General features: G+C 33.6%; 1 protein-coding gene across 1 annotated transcript; it reads right to left on the bottom strand.

Moving 5' to 3' along the window:
• Positions 1–4,377: 4,377 nt before the first annotated feature.
• On the bottom strand, positions 4,378–5,157 carry LOC132268531 (uncharacterized). Its single transcript, XM_059769362.1, has one exon. It carries the CDS (start codon positions 5,155–5,157, stop codon positions 4,378–4,380), a length of 780 nt encoding a protein of 259 aa, XP_059625345.1.
• Positions 5,158–12,991: the final 7,834 nt, after the last annotated feature.

Consider the following 12,991-nt stretch of genomic DNA (forward strand, 5'->3'; position numbering starts at 1 on the left):
AAATGTTTAATTAAATGCATTATTTTATTTATTTATTTTTAAAACAAGGTTGGGCTTGGTTAGGATTCACGGACTTTTGGATAGTGTAAATGGGTACAGTATTTACCCATGGAAATATATACATGTATATATGGGAATATATGTATATGTGGATTAGGTTAATAATTAGTAATTATTATTAATTAAATTATAATATTACCGTCATTTAAGGTGTGTTATAAATTCTACGGTTTTAAATCGTATAACAAAATTGGCCGACTAGGGTTTAGTTGGGATTCCATCTCTGAATATAAGTAGACGTAGGTTTTATTTGTGCCTATAAATATACTATGATAATTTTGCAAAGGGTTTTTTAAAACCCTATTCATATATAGAGACATAGAGAAACAGAGAGGGTATTGTGAGGAAGAGAGAGAGAGAGAGTTTCGTTAGGATTTTCGTTATGGATTAAAGGTTGGACCAAGGAGAAATGACTGAGTTGCTCGTGGGGTTAAACCAAGAGTAGTAGAGGAGATTCAATGGCAACTAAGGTCGCCGGAAAACCTAGAAAGAAAACGATGTTGAAAGGTTTCAAACCGAAACCGAAAGGCAAGTTCTATTCTGTCTCTCTCCCTTTGCCTGTGCTCTGTGCATCCTTTGATGATCTCTAGGATTGTATTTGAATTTTAATTGAATCTTACATGCTTGGAATATGTTAAATAGATCATCTGTATAAGTGCATATTGTCTGAAAACAATTCTTGCAACTCTGTTCTTCGTTGCTTGTTTCAAAGCATTAAATTGGTTGTTGGTTTATATCACTATATTAACTTTGTACTGTGGTAAATTAAGGACTGGGGATTAACATTGTATATATATATTAGACAGTGAGGACAAGTTTTAAGGAAGAACAGAGGGGTAGGAAAGGGTCGGAGACGAGACAGATGGTCGGAAACGAAGGGGAACAAAGTCGAGGCTCTCAAAAGGGAGAGAGTCGGCTCTAGGCAAGGAGAGCCTGCTCTCCCTTATGGGAGAGCCGGCTCTAGGGAGATTGAGCCTTCTCCACTATTTTGGAGAAGGCTCTGTGATCCTATTTGTTTACAGAAGCAGTTTTGTGCGTTGTTTGGTTCGATTGTGGGTTTTTTGGGTGCACTGTGTGGACTATTCTTGAGTCTGGAACTGTGTGGGAAGTAGACTAAGATGATTAACATGTAACCTAGGTATTGTTATAAGCTTTCAGTGCATAAGAGATGCAATTATGCAGGTGGAATAGGAAGCAAATGAGAAGGCTCAGAGGGAGAAAGAAAAGGCTCTAAAATGTGGAGCCTGCTCTAGGTGATTTAGAACCTTCTCTAGTTTTTTAGAGAAGGCTCTAGGTGGTTTAGAGCCTTCTCCAGTTTTTTTGGAGAAGGCTCTTTTCAATAGTGTTTTCAGAATTTTATTTTTTACGAACTGTATTGTTACTGTTGGAGCATGGAAATTGTTTTGTTGACTCTGGGGTTTTACAAAGGGATTATAAGGTTGGTTTAGGGTGTTATTAAATCTTTAAATTGAGTAAGGTTGACCTCTAAGTGAATGAAATTAACAGTGCGCTAATTAATAACTTTGCGTGCGGTTAACGGCGGGAAAGAAGTTTATTGTCTAGTTTTAATTTGGCAATTTAGGGTGCTATATAATGGTTCTAAATTAAGTTTAAAAGCACAGTGAAGTCTTTTAAATTAATAAATTGGACTTGGGCATAGTGCATGGCTCTGTGCTAAAAGATAAGACAGAATACAAGTATACAACTTAGTACGCTGTTACCGGATGGAAGGAATTAAATTACTTAAATTAATGTACCGATTTATTAAACTATAAAATGATTATAGAATTTATTTTAAATGCATGATAAAGTCATTGATATATTAGATTTGATCTATGCATGCTCTGGATGGTAGTTGCTGAATTATTAATTGTTTCCTGCAACTATATGCTTTAACTCTTGGATTTAAATTGCTGAAATACTAAATACTCTTCTGCAATTATTTGGAATGGTTTTGGACTGTAAATTGCTAAACTATTATGTATATGTTGTAATTTACATGGATATGGAGGATTGTATGCACCGATATGGGACGGTGACATACTAGGTATGGTTTAGCTCAAAAACGTTAATTCCTACCTTATGGATTTTAATTGGTGAACAGTTTTACTTATTCAATCAATTTTATGGATTTTGTGGATTGTATGCACCGGTATGGGACGGTGACATACTAGGGACAAATTGATTCAAAATACTCAGTCCTACCTATTTTGGAATAAGGGTAGGGGTTGTTAAATAAAATCCTCCTTATATATATGAGTCGGTGTGGTTGAATACGCCGAACGACTTACTGGATTTCTTATGGATGAATGTGAACGGATTTTATATATATTATTATGGTACCGCGATCTGAGCTTGGGTCTCATAGTCGACGGTTAGGGTGCGTATATGTAGTAGGATTCGTAACTAGCTATGTTGATTGAGGTATGCCCTGTTAGGCTTAGGTAGTCATGCCCACTCAGGTGCGTATTGCATGTTGCCTTCTATTCAGATTGAGACCCTCAGCATAGTTTAGTGAGAGTCCTGTAGTGTGGATATATATTTATCTATTAGGGACTATATAGATATGGTTGAGACATCTAGGATGTATCTGCGTATCGGGTCTCTGTTTGGATTGTAGTTAGGATAGAACTTGTTCGTGGGCCTGACCCACTATTATTTTTTAGGTAATAGACGATTCCAAGTCTTAGAGCTTGTTCGTGCTGAGCAGAGACGACTACTCACTCTACCGACGACATAGGTGGTTCCTGCATGGTGTAGTATTGGATTCCTTTCCGGTGATTCGTTTCTCAGTGTTGGTTTTACAAGGGGTCCATCAGATGGATTCCCGAGTTGTATTAGAATTGGAAAAGTTGGATATATCAGATTAATACTTTATTTATAAAATTTTATTATGAGGTTTTCAGTTTTGGATTATTATTCTAGATTCTTTTCAACAAAATTTATTTATTCTTGTTATCTTAATTGTACTCTGTGTTCATTTATTGCTAATTTGTTTGATATCCTCGGGTAGTCGGGCGTGGGCCTGGCCAACCCGCATCCGGAAATCCGGGGGTATCACATTATGTGCTTAATTGTATCATTATAGCATATTTAGTGTATATATATGCATGGGCGGAACCAGGATTTCATTCCGGGGGGGCATAGTGTATTTGACAGGAGAAAAAAAAAAAAAAAAATCAACGACAAAAATAGAATTTTCACATCAAAAGACAAACAAAACAAAAAATAAAATATAAAAAAAATCAACAACATAGCAAAGTCACTATTTTCAAAGGGAAATATAGAATTAGTATCTAATTTAGTATCTATAATCATTAAAAAAATAAAAAATAATATAAAAAAAAAACCAGAACAAAGTCACTATTTTCAAAAGACAAAAAAAGAATTACCTGGCAAGGCGATATACTGGATGAACTAGGAGTCCAGGAGCCATTCCAAAGCAGTCATATCCACTCTCTGAGTCTCCAAGCGTATAGTGAATCTTGACAACCAAAGCAAACAAGATTGTATTTTATTATTTTTATCTTAAACTAAGATGGAAACTAAATGTTCTTCAATAATGTGAATTAAAAATACCCATAAAAGAATTTATTTGTTTATCTAAAGAATTAAACAGGTAACAAGTTGATATGATATTTAAATAAAAAGAACTAAAGTAGAATACTTGACACATATAAGATCTAAAATATTGATTGATAATATTTCATTGAATACAATTACAACTGCCCTCAATGGCTTTTCATCTTTTAAAAGCGTTGAATGATAGCCTCATTATCTATGCCCCTAAATATTTCTTTTTCAATATACACAACCAAGCTATCATTTCATAAATTGATCTCCCATCCGATTACGCAATTCATTCTTTACAATATTCATGGCAGAAAATGCCCTCTCCACCGTGCCAGTCGCAACTGGTAAGATTAATGCCAATGTCATAAGTAGATACACCAATAGATACACCTTGTCTTTTTTTGTTTCAACCATTTGTTTTGCAAGAGCAAAAATCCTTTTCAATCCTTCAAACCTGATATTAGAGCGCACATCAAGAATATAAGTTTCAAGTTAACTACAAAGTTCTATGAGGTTGGCTGCAGAAAATTCTTTTGGATAGTATTTAGCAAAGCGAATGATCAAAAGCTTGTCAAAAGCAAAGAATGCATCATCTGGACATAGACATGCCACACAAAGAAGTAACGCAGTATTAGCCTCATTGAAACGATTATTTAGCTCTTGAAGTTGCATATCTATGACAAAATAAAACAACTCAACACGATAGGAATGCAAGTTTGTCATTTATTGCACATTTCGTTGTCATCATCCTTGAGTAATGAACATATGATCCATGTTAGGAACATCAATCTCATGTCTCTCACAAAAGGAATAAACTTTATCAAGCAAAGAATCACATCCATCGTCCTTCATCATTTGTAGTCGTTGCTTACATACTTTGACAAGCTCCATGGCATTCACGATATCTTGATCTTTTATTTGTAGTGGTTTCGATAATTTAGTTATCATGCCCAACAATGTCTTTATCAAATGGAGATTGAATACAAAATTAAAGGATTGTATTGACCCAAGTAAAATAGATGTTTCGCCTCTTTGATCAGATTTCAATCCATCTTTTTCGATAAACTCAAGAACAGCAATTACAGATGAGAACAATGTAATCAAGCTAATTAAAGTATCATAATGTGAACCCCAACGGGTGTCTCCTGCACGTATAAGAGAAGTACTCTGATTTAGGCCTTGCCCACTTGTGAGCCCGTCTTTGTTAAGTCCATCTATTACTTCAACAATTTGTTTCTCGCGAAGCATATCACGACGTTTACACGAGGCTCCAACTACATTCACCACATTAACGACAAATACGAAAAAAGTGGAAATCTGGTCATGATTCTTTGCCACAGCAACAAGAGCCAACTGAAGTTGGTGAGCAAAACAATGAACATTAAAAGCAATTTCATTCTCTTTCAGAATAAGCGTTTTGAGACCGTTGAACTTACCTTGCATATTGCTAGTCCCATCATAACCTTGCCCACGCAATCTAAAAATGCTCAATCCATGTGTAGAAAATACATTATCAATCGCCATCTTGAGTTAGAGACCAGTTGTATCGATAACATATACCATACTAATAAAACATTCAATGACACTTCCATTCTTCACGTAACATAACACAATACCCATTTACTCCTTTATAGATACATCACGAGACTCATCAATTAAAATAGAAAAAAATTCATCTCCAATATCTCTAATAATAAAATTGACAGCATCTGTTGCAATAGTATTTACGATCTCTTTTTGAATCTCAAGTAATGTTAACTTCAGATTTTCAAGAGCATTTTCCAATACAACGACTCTAACATCCTCATTGTGATGAGCATGAAATCTCAAAAGTATGAGGAAGTTCCCTTGATTGTTTGAATCTTTAAATTCATCGTGGCCACGAAAGGCAAGTCCTTGGTGTAAAAGATATCGTATACATTCAATTGATGCAGTCAAACGAGTTCGATATTCATTTATAGATTGGTGCGACCGCTTGCATAAAATTATTTGAATGTGGTGTTTTTGGTTCACTAAAGCTTCACATGATCTCTAAGCTTGGTTGTGGGCACTATTGGGACCTCCAACGCGAGTTTGAAATTTTTCTTTCTTCTTCCAATTTGAAAACCCCTCACCCACAAAAGATTCACCTCCTGCTTGTTCTCCAATATCCGATTTAAAAAGATAACAACATAGGCAAAATGTTGTATCTTTGGTTATACTATATTATAGCCAATTAGAATATTCACTAAACCAAGCAGGGTTAAAATGGCGTGATGCTTTCCCAAAACTCGTATAGGGAAAACGATGAGTCTTGGGATGACAAGGATCCTTAAGATAATATGCTCTACGAATGTCATCTCGAATATTAGGATGGTAATCCAAGATTCGAGTTCGTAATCCTGGATCCGTTGGAAGATTTTCCTAGCTGATGTCGGAATAACTTTGCTTCAATATTCGATCATCATTTCTCTCTATAGGAGGTGGCCGAGGTGCCAACCCTGATTTTCTTTTATAATATTTCTCCATAACTGTTTAAAATAAAAAAAAATGCTTATTTACATATAATAATTAAGATGGACATTTCAATCTTATTAATTTTATTCAAACTACTCAATCTTTTCATTTAGAATGCATTAGGAAAGACTGGAAAGTAAGTACTAATTAGTAACTACACAATAAAAATTTAGAAAAAAATGCCAATTTAAGTTACAATGATTTAACCCAGCCTTAATATCATAATCAAAATTAGAAAATTTAACAAAAATCCAAAAAACAAAATAAATAAAAAATAAAAAACTCCCAAAAAAATATTTGAAAAATTAATAGAGGGTTGTGTTGCATAACAAAATTAAAAAACTAACTTATAATTACTCAATTTATCTATCATATTCATCAAACAAGTAAGATAAAAACTAAAATAGATGTGAATCTGATTCATGTAAAAAAAAAAAAAAAAAACTAGGGTTTCGGGTTTATTTACAAATCAAACGGTGAATCAACAGCAAAACAAATTGGGTATCCTTCCTTCAAATTCCAATTTCGTCGCAAACGATGAAGATTTAAAACCTGAGCATAATGATAGGCATAAGTAACATAACCATGGCGTGACTCTTGAGTCCAAGCTTCTGCTTTTCGTATCTCACTTTTGTGCAAAGAAACTAGAAAGTCAGAAAGTGAAGTTTTGTTTGGACTTTATTTAGTTCCATCGTACTTGTTATTTTGCTTTTTGTTTTGTTTTATTGGGCTATATTTGGTACTTTGTTAGGGCTTTATTTGGTAGTAATTTGTAGGTGAATGACTTAAATGGGCTTGATTCACTAAAGTATTACTAATATATGAGAGGGAAAAAAAAAATTTCAGCGGGGGCATTTTTGGACTTTTAAAAAATTATACATATACTATTAAAAAAAAAAAAAAAAAGTCAGGGGGAGCATTGGCCCCCTTGGGCACTAGCTCCTTCCGCCCTTGTATATATGAGGAAATGAGCATTTTAGTCATTTTTAGGGTCACGCGTTGACCATGATCATTACTTATAGGCCATATACTCAAATTTTTGGCCCATTTCTTCCTCCACCAGCCGAGCTCCTCATTTCTCTCATTAGAAAACACTTTATCTCTCTATATCTCAATTTTCAAGCCCCCATTTCACCTTCTTATTTTAGGAATTGGACTTTGCCAATGAAAATAAAGTTAACGAGCTTGACGAAGGCTGCGATTTGATCGGAGCTGATTTTCATTTGGACTACTTTGGATTTTCAAAATTTGGGAAATTTTTTTGGACTTTTCTCTTCAATTGAGGTAGGGTTTCTAAAACTTACAACCTTTGATTTTTGTGAGTTATTTCCCCTGTATATGTGCTAAGGTATGTGTAATTTGTAAAATTGTTTATGATTATTAGGGTTGATGAATGTGAAGCATGATAATTATGTTTATGTGATATATGTTTTGAATTGCAATCTTATATGAACTAAGCTGAGATTATGTGATAAATTGATATTATTACATGATTTATATCCTTAAATTGCCATGATTGATAAATTGATTACATAATAATTGCTGTGTCAATTTATTCCCAAAGCATGTAAGTATGGTTGTAGTTTTGATATAAGAAGTTTCATACTGTCATCACATTGATATGCATGTAACATTCATGCATTAACATTGGGTGAGGAATGGGAATTTAATCCTTGAAAGGAAAGTTGATTTTGAAAAAGGGTTTCAAAAGAAAGTTTGCGAAAATCGGACGGCAATGAGTCACCTTGATTGCCCTATACGTGGTTGAGTTACCTAGGTCCCAAATGACCCTAAAGAGTTACTTTAGGTCAGGGATAGTTAGCCAATCATTCTTTCGTGGCGCCGGATATTAACCTCAGGTCGGGTTACATTAACGGTTTGACGGTTGTTGTGGTTGGTAAAGGTTTTGGAAATGGGAAGTGGACATTGCATTGCATTGGCATTGCATAGTATTGTATTTATTATGCTTGGATTGTATGGTAATGAATATGTTAACTATTTCCCCAATGTATGCATGACCCTACTGAGCAGTTGTGCTCACCCTTTTATTATCACTTTTTAATAACCGAGAAATAAGTTATGGACGACTCCCAACCTCATATTTGATGACATAAGGACTTTCTTTTGTCAACTAGACGTTTAAACTCTTCTGAACCATGTAATACTTGACGTTTTGGGAAATGTAATGATAAATATATTTATTGGCCTCAAACTTGTATTTAAAGTTATTATATGTATTTTGTGGATATAAATGGCTTTGAGATGTAATACCCCTAATTTTAAAAGGATAGTCTCGGTATTTATTTATTTATTTTTATTGTATTTTTTTAATTGTTTAATTGATTATTTGACTAATTGTTTATGTGTTTAATTGAATTAAGTGTTACTTGATTAATTGGCTACTTAATTATGTACTATTTGTTTAATTAGATTGTGTGCTTAAGTGATATATTTGATTAATTGTAATTAATTGTAAATTAAATGATTAAATATTTTATTTTATTTTATTTTATGGTTATGGTTAGTGGTAATGGGCTAACTAATTGGGTCCCATGGATTACTTGGATAGGAGGTTGGATGGGTATGGATAATTACCCAAGGATAGTTCTATATGTATATATATAGATATATATGTATATACATATATATAAAAAGAAAAGTAATTTATTAATATTATAGTAACTTTAGTATTAATAAATAATCTGATGTATATATTTTATATATTTATATAATAAGGATACGTAATATGTTTAAAGTTACCTTTTTAATATTATGGTAACTTTAGTATAAATAAATAATCTGATGTATATATTTTATTTATTTAATGAGGATATAGATAGATTATATACATAACATGTTTTAAGTTACCTTTTAATATTATGGTAACTTTAGTATTAATAAATAATCTAATGTATATATTTTATTTAATTAATAAGGATATACATAGATTATATACGTAACATATTTTAAGTTATCTTTTTAATATTTTCATTTTTATTTTTCTTTATTAAGTTGACTTGGATTGGGAAAAGGAATAGGGTTATTATTTAGCCTATAAATACACAACTATAGGTTGAAAAAAGAGTGAAAATATATCACGTAATATATTCTAGAGAGAGAGAGTTAGAGAGAGAAGGAGAAAGAGGAAAGAAGGAGGAAAAAACCCTTTAGAGAGAAGATCAAGGAAGAAGAAGTTTAACTTTCAAACTGAAAGTTTAAGGCAAGTTCTTCTTCTATCTCTTTCCCTTTGATTCGTGTTTCTGTACATGCCTAAGAAATTCCAGGATTTATTAAACACATAAAATTAAATAATTATGCATGTTTAATTGGATTAGAATATAGGTTTTATGAATTTGGTTCATATCTGTTCTTGTGTTATGAATTGATAAAAGCATGATTTTGATTTGATTTCCGGTGTGAATTTTTACATGTTTAAATTATGTATTTTTCATATTTGTGGAACGATGGAACGTAAAAACATGTCTAGGATTCCTGAACATTAAATAGAAACTAGGTTTGGGTTTAAATAAATTTAAATAGACTCAATCATAATTATGCTTGCTATTTGAATGTTTTAAACAAACGAATGAATTTAATCTTTTAATATGTTTTAGCAATTGAGATTAAATGTGTAGGATGAATTGGATATGGAGAATGCTTATTTGACGGTATAATAAAATATCATCATATGTATAAGATTCAGTTTATGTAGGACATATGATATAGGAAGCTTAAATAAATAATAAGTCATTCCTATTTTGTGATAACTTAATATCATATTATCATAGTTATTTCTGGATTGTTTGATGTATTTCCTTAATCGTTACATTAATTGTTGGATTGTGTGGTTTAATGCACCGGTATGGGACGGTGGCATTCTAGGGACTGATTAACTTATCAGTTAAGTCCTACCTATTTTATATAAGGGAATGGATTAACTAAAATGTTAAGTCCTACTTATATTCATGTCAGGTCAGCTGAACAAGTTGAATGACTTATGGATGATTAATTTATTATATAAGGGAATGGATTAACTAAAATGTTAAGTCCTAATTATATTCAAGTCAGGTCAGCTGAACAAGTTGAATGACTTATGGAGGATTAATTTATACCGGATAGGATGGTTACTAGATTATATATATATAAGTATGGTGCCATGATATGAGCTTGAGTCTCAGGATCAGTGGTTAGGGTGCGTATATCGCCAGGGATGTGTAGCTAGATATAGTGTAGTTGTGTACTCTGGTAGGTCTAGGTATTCATGCCCACTATATGTGCGTTTTGCATGTTGCCTACTATTCAGGTTGAGACAACCCTATAGTCTAGTGAGGTTCCTTTAGTGTGTGTATATATATATATATACGGACTACTAGTTACTGTTGGATTGACTAGGATGTATACGTGTATCGGATCTCTTCTTGGACTGTAGTAGAGTAGAACTTGTTTGTGGGCCTGACCCACCATTATTTTTCAGGTGTTCGTCAGGAGTAGAGGTTGTTCGTGCTGAGCAGGGATCAGTCTACTTCATTCTTCCGTTGCTACATAGGAGTTCTTTTATGATTCAGTTTCCTGATTTAGACAGTTATTGCTGTCATTTCTTTAGTTTGGATTTTCTAGGGGTCCACACAGTATGGATTCCCGAGTTGTATTTTGGAGGATTAGTTGTATCAGAAGAGTTTATTAATTAATGGAAATATATTCTGAGGTTTATTATTAGATTATCATTTTAGTTTCTTGTCAACATTTTATTTATTCTTCTTTATTCTTTTGTACTTTGTGTTCGTTTATTATCAATTTGTTTTGATATCCTCGGGTATTCGGGCGTGGGCCTGGCCAACCCGCATTCGGAAATCCAGGGGGTATCACATGAGACCACCTTATGTCCATTCTTAAATATAATCGGACCTATTTTGGACTTCAATGATGTATGGATTTCATTTTATTGTCATTTCGAATTATATATATATCATGTCTGAGTAAATTGGAAAGCACCCTAATGACCTTCCATAAGACCTAAGAGGTGTCCATGACCATAAGCATTCAATTTAAGTTTTTTTGGGCTATTTTCAACATTCTTGCCATGTTGAATTAGTTCAACCCTCTTGAACCGGTTTAAGAGTGAAATTTGGTTCCCAACGTGAGCATATTACCCATGTTGAACTGGTTTAGGTTCCCCATAACCATTTTGCCTTGGCAACTTCCAGCTTTGGACCTCTAACTTCGATTAGTCATAACTCATTCGTTTCAAACCCAAATGGAGTCATTCTTGAGTCTAATTTCAAGACTTTTAAGTTAGTTTTTCAATGATACTAACCTTATCCTTAGTTTATAATCATACTGAGAGATATGTGTGTTTTAGTGAGACAATATCGGGATTTCCCTTGAATCGAGTAGGGGCACTTTGAGATAAACCATGACTAATACTCGTAGAACTTCTTAGAATGTTATGGAATGACTAGGATGAATTGTATAAACCTTATTTGACCAACTAAGGGTCAAATTATCCCTACTTAATGTAAAATGACCATTTTACCTTTAATGTGTCCTCGGGTTCGCATAAGGACCCGGTTAGTGATTCGAACCCCTAGGTTCTGGTCGTTACAACACCGTAGCATAATGCACACCGCATAGCTTCGAGAATGTCTTCTTGGCCATCTCACATTTGTAAACTACCAGTTCGTGTTCGGCCCACCATTTGTGGCTTTTAGGTTAGCGCGTAGTTGGGCACCGTAACCTTGGCTTTTGGTTCATCCCACATCACCAGTTCTGCTTACCAAAAATGGCCCACTTAGAGCCCAGCGCACCCCAGCGCGCACCCAATGAACCTTAGCTTGCAGCCCAACACGCACCGATAAAAAAATTCATTTTCTCTTCACTTTTGTATCCCAATTAATAAGAAACCACCATATGTTTTAGTTTTTGTTCCTTGGATATGGTAACCATTTCTTAGGCTCCCTTCCCGAAATCAAACCCTAATTTTCCGTCACCCATTACTACCATGATAGGGCAAAATTTTGAATGATCGTGGTTGGAAGCCCGTGCCTCACGGTGTGCCTTGGCATTTGCGTGTTCCATGCAGCGGGTTGCGAGCTCCCCATTTCGCACATCTTGAAACATGGACTAAGGAATCTGACATGTGTGCGAGTCAACGGGTTATTAAACCCGTAAGGCGCAAGGAAATTGATTGGCAGGACCTTAGGGAGCATCCTGGGTGGTGTTGGGGTGCGCTGGGCTGTGTTGGGGTGGCAATTTTTTGGTAACTCTATTGATAAAAATAAATTTTTTTTTTTTAATTACAACAATAACCACAAACGGGCACTTAGTCTAAATTCATAACGTAATTTATCTTTTAAAAATTCAGTCCACAATGCTTACAATTTCTTGAATTCCAAGACTTATCTATAAAAAAATTACCTAATACAATACTAACTATAAAATAGAAACATAACATCATCTCTAATTATGTAAAAATAATTTTCATTTTGTGCTTTTTTAGTTACCTGTTTTTTAAAAAATGATACATTAATTATCATTAAAAGTAGGAATTTTAATTCCCAAACTTAGTAATAAAGATCCCAATTTCCCATTATCACGACTCGGCGAGAATCATTAATCACAAATTCACAAGCTTTATTTTTACCACAAATTACACTCCTTGAAACTTAATCTGCGTTGACCAGAAAATTTGGTTGGTCAGAAATTAAATCATTTATTGAAAACTTATATTCATAAACAAAATTTTAAAAATAATAGTATAAAATTGGAGATAAAGTATATTGAATCGTGTTGCGTGTTCTACTCTGAGGTAAACTATTAGTTTACTATTTATTTATTTTTGGTACATTAAAAACTATAAAGAGAC

Source organism: Cornus florida, unplaced genomic scaffold (assembly GCF_030987335.1).
Source record: "Cornus florida cultivar Cherokee Brave unplaced genomic scaffold, ASM3098733v1 CherokeeBrave_3.0.0_Hap2_Chr08, whole genome shotgun sequence".
Classification (NCBI taxonomy): domain Eukaryota; kingdom Viridiplantae; phylum Streptophyta; class Magnoliopsida; order Cornales; family Cornaceae; genus Cornus; species Cornus florida.

Bases quoted from the DNA above. Each gene is read 5' to 3' on its own strand.
- LOC132268531 (XM_059769362.1), bottom strand. From the start codon at position 5,157: ATGGCGATTGATAATGTATTTTCTACACATGGATTGAGCATTTTTAGA.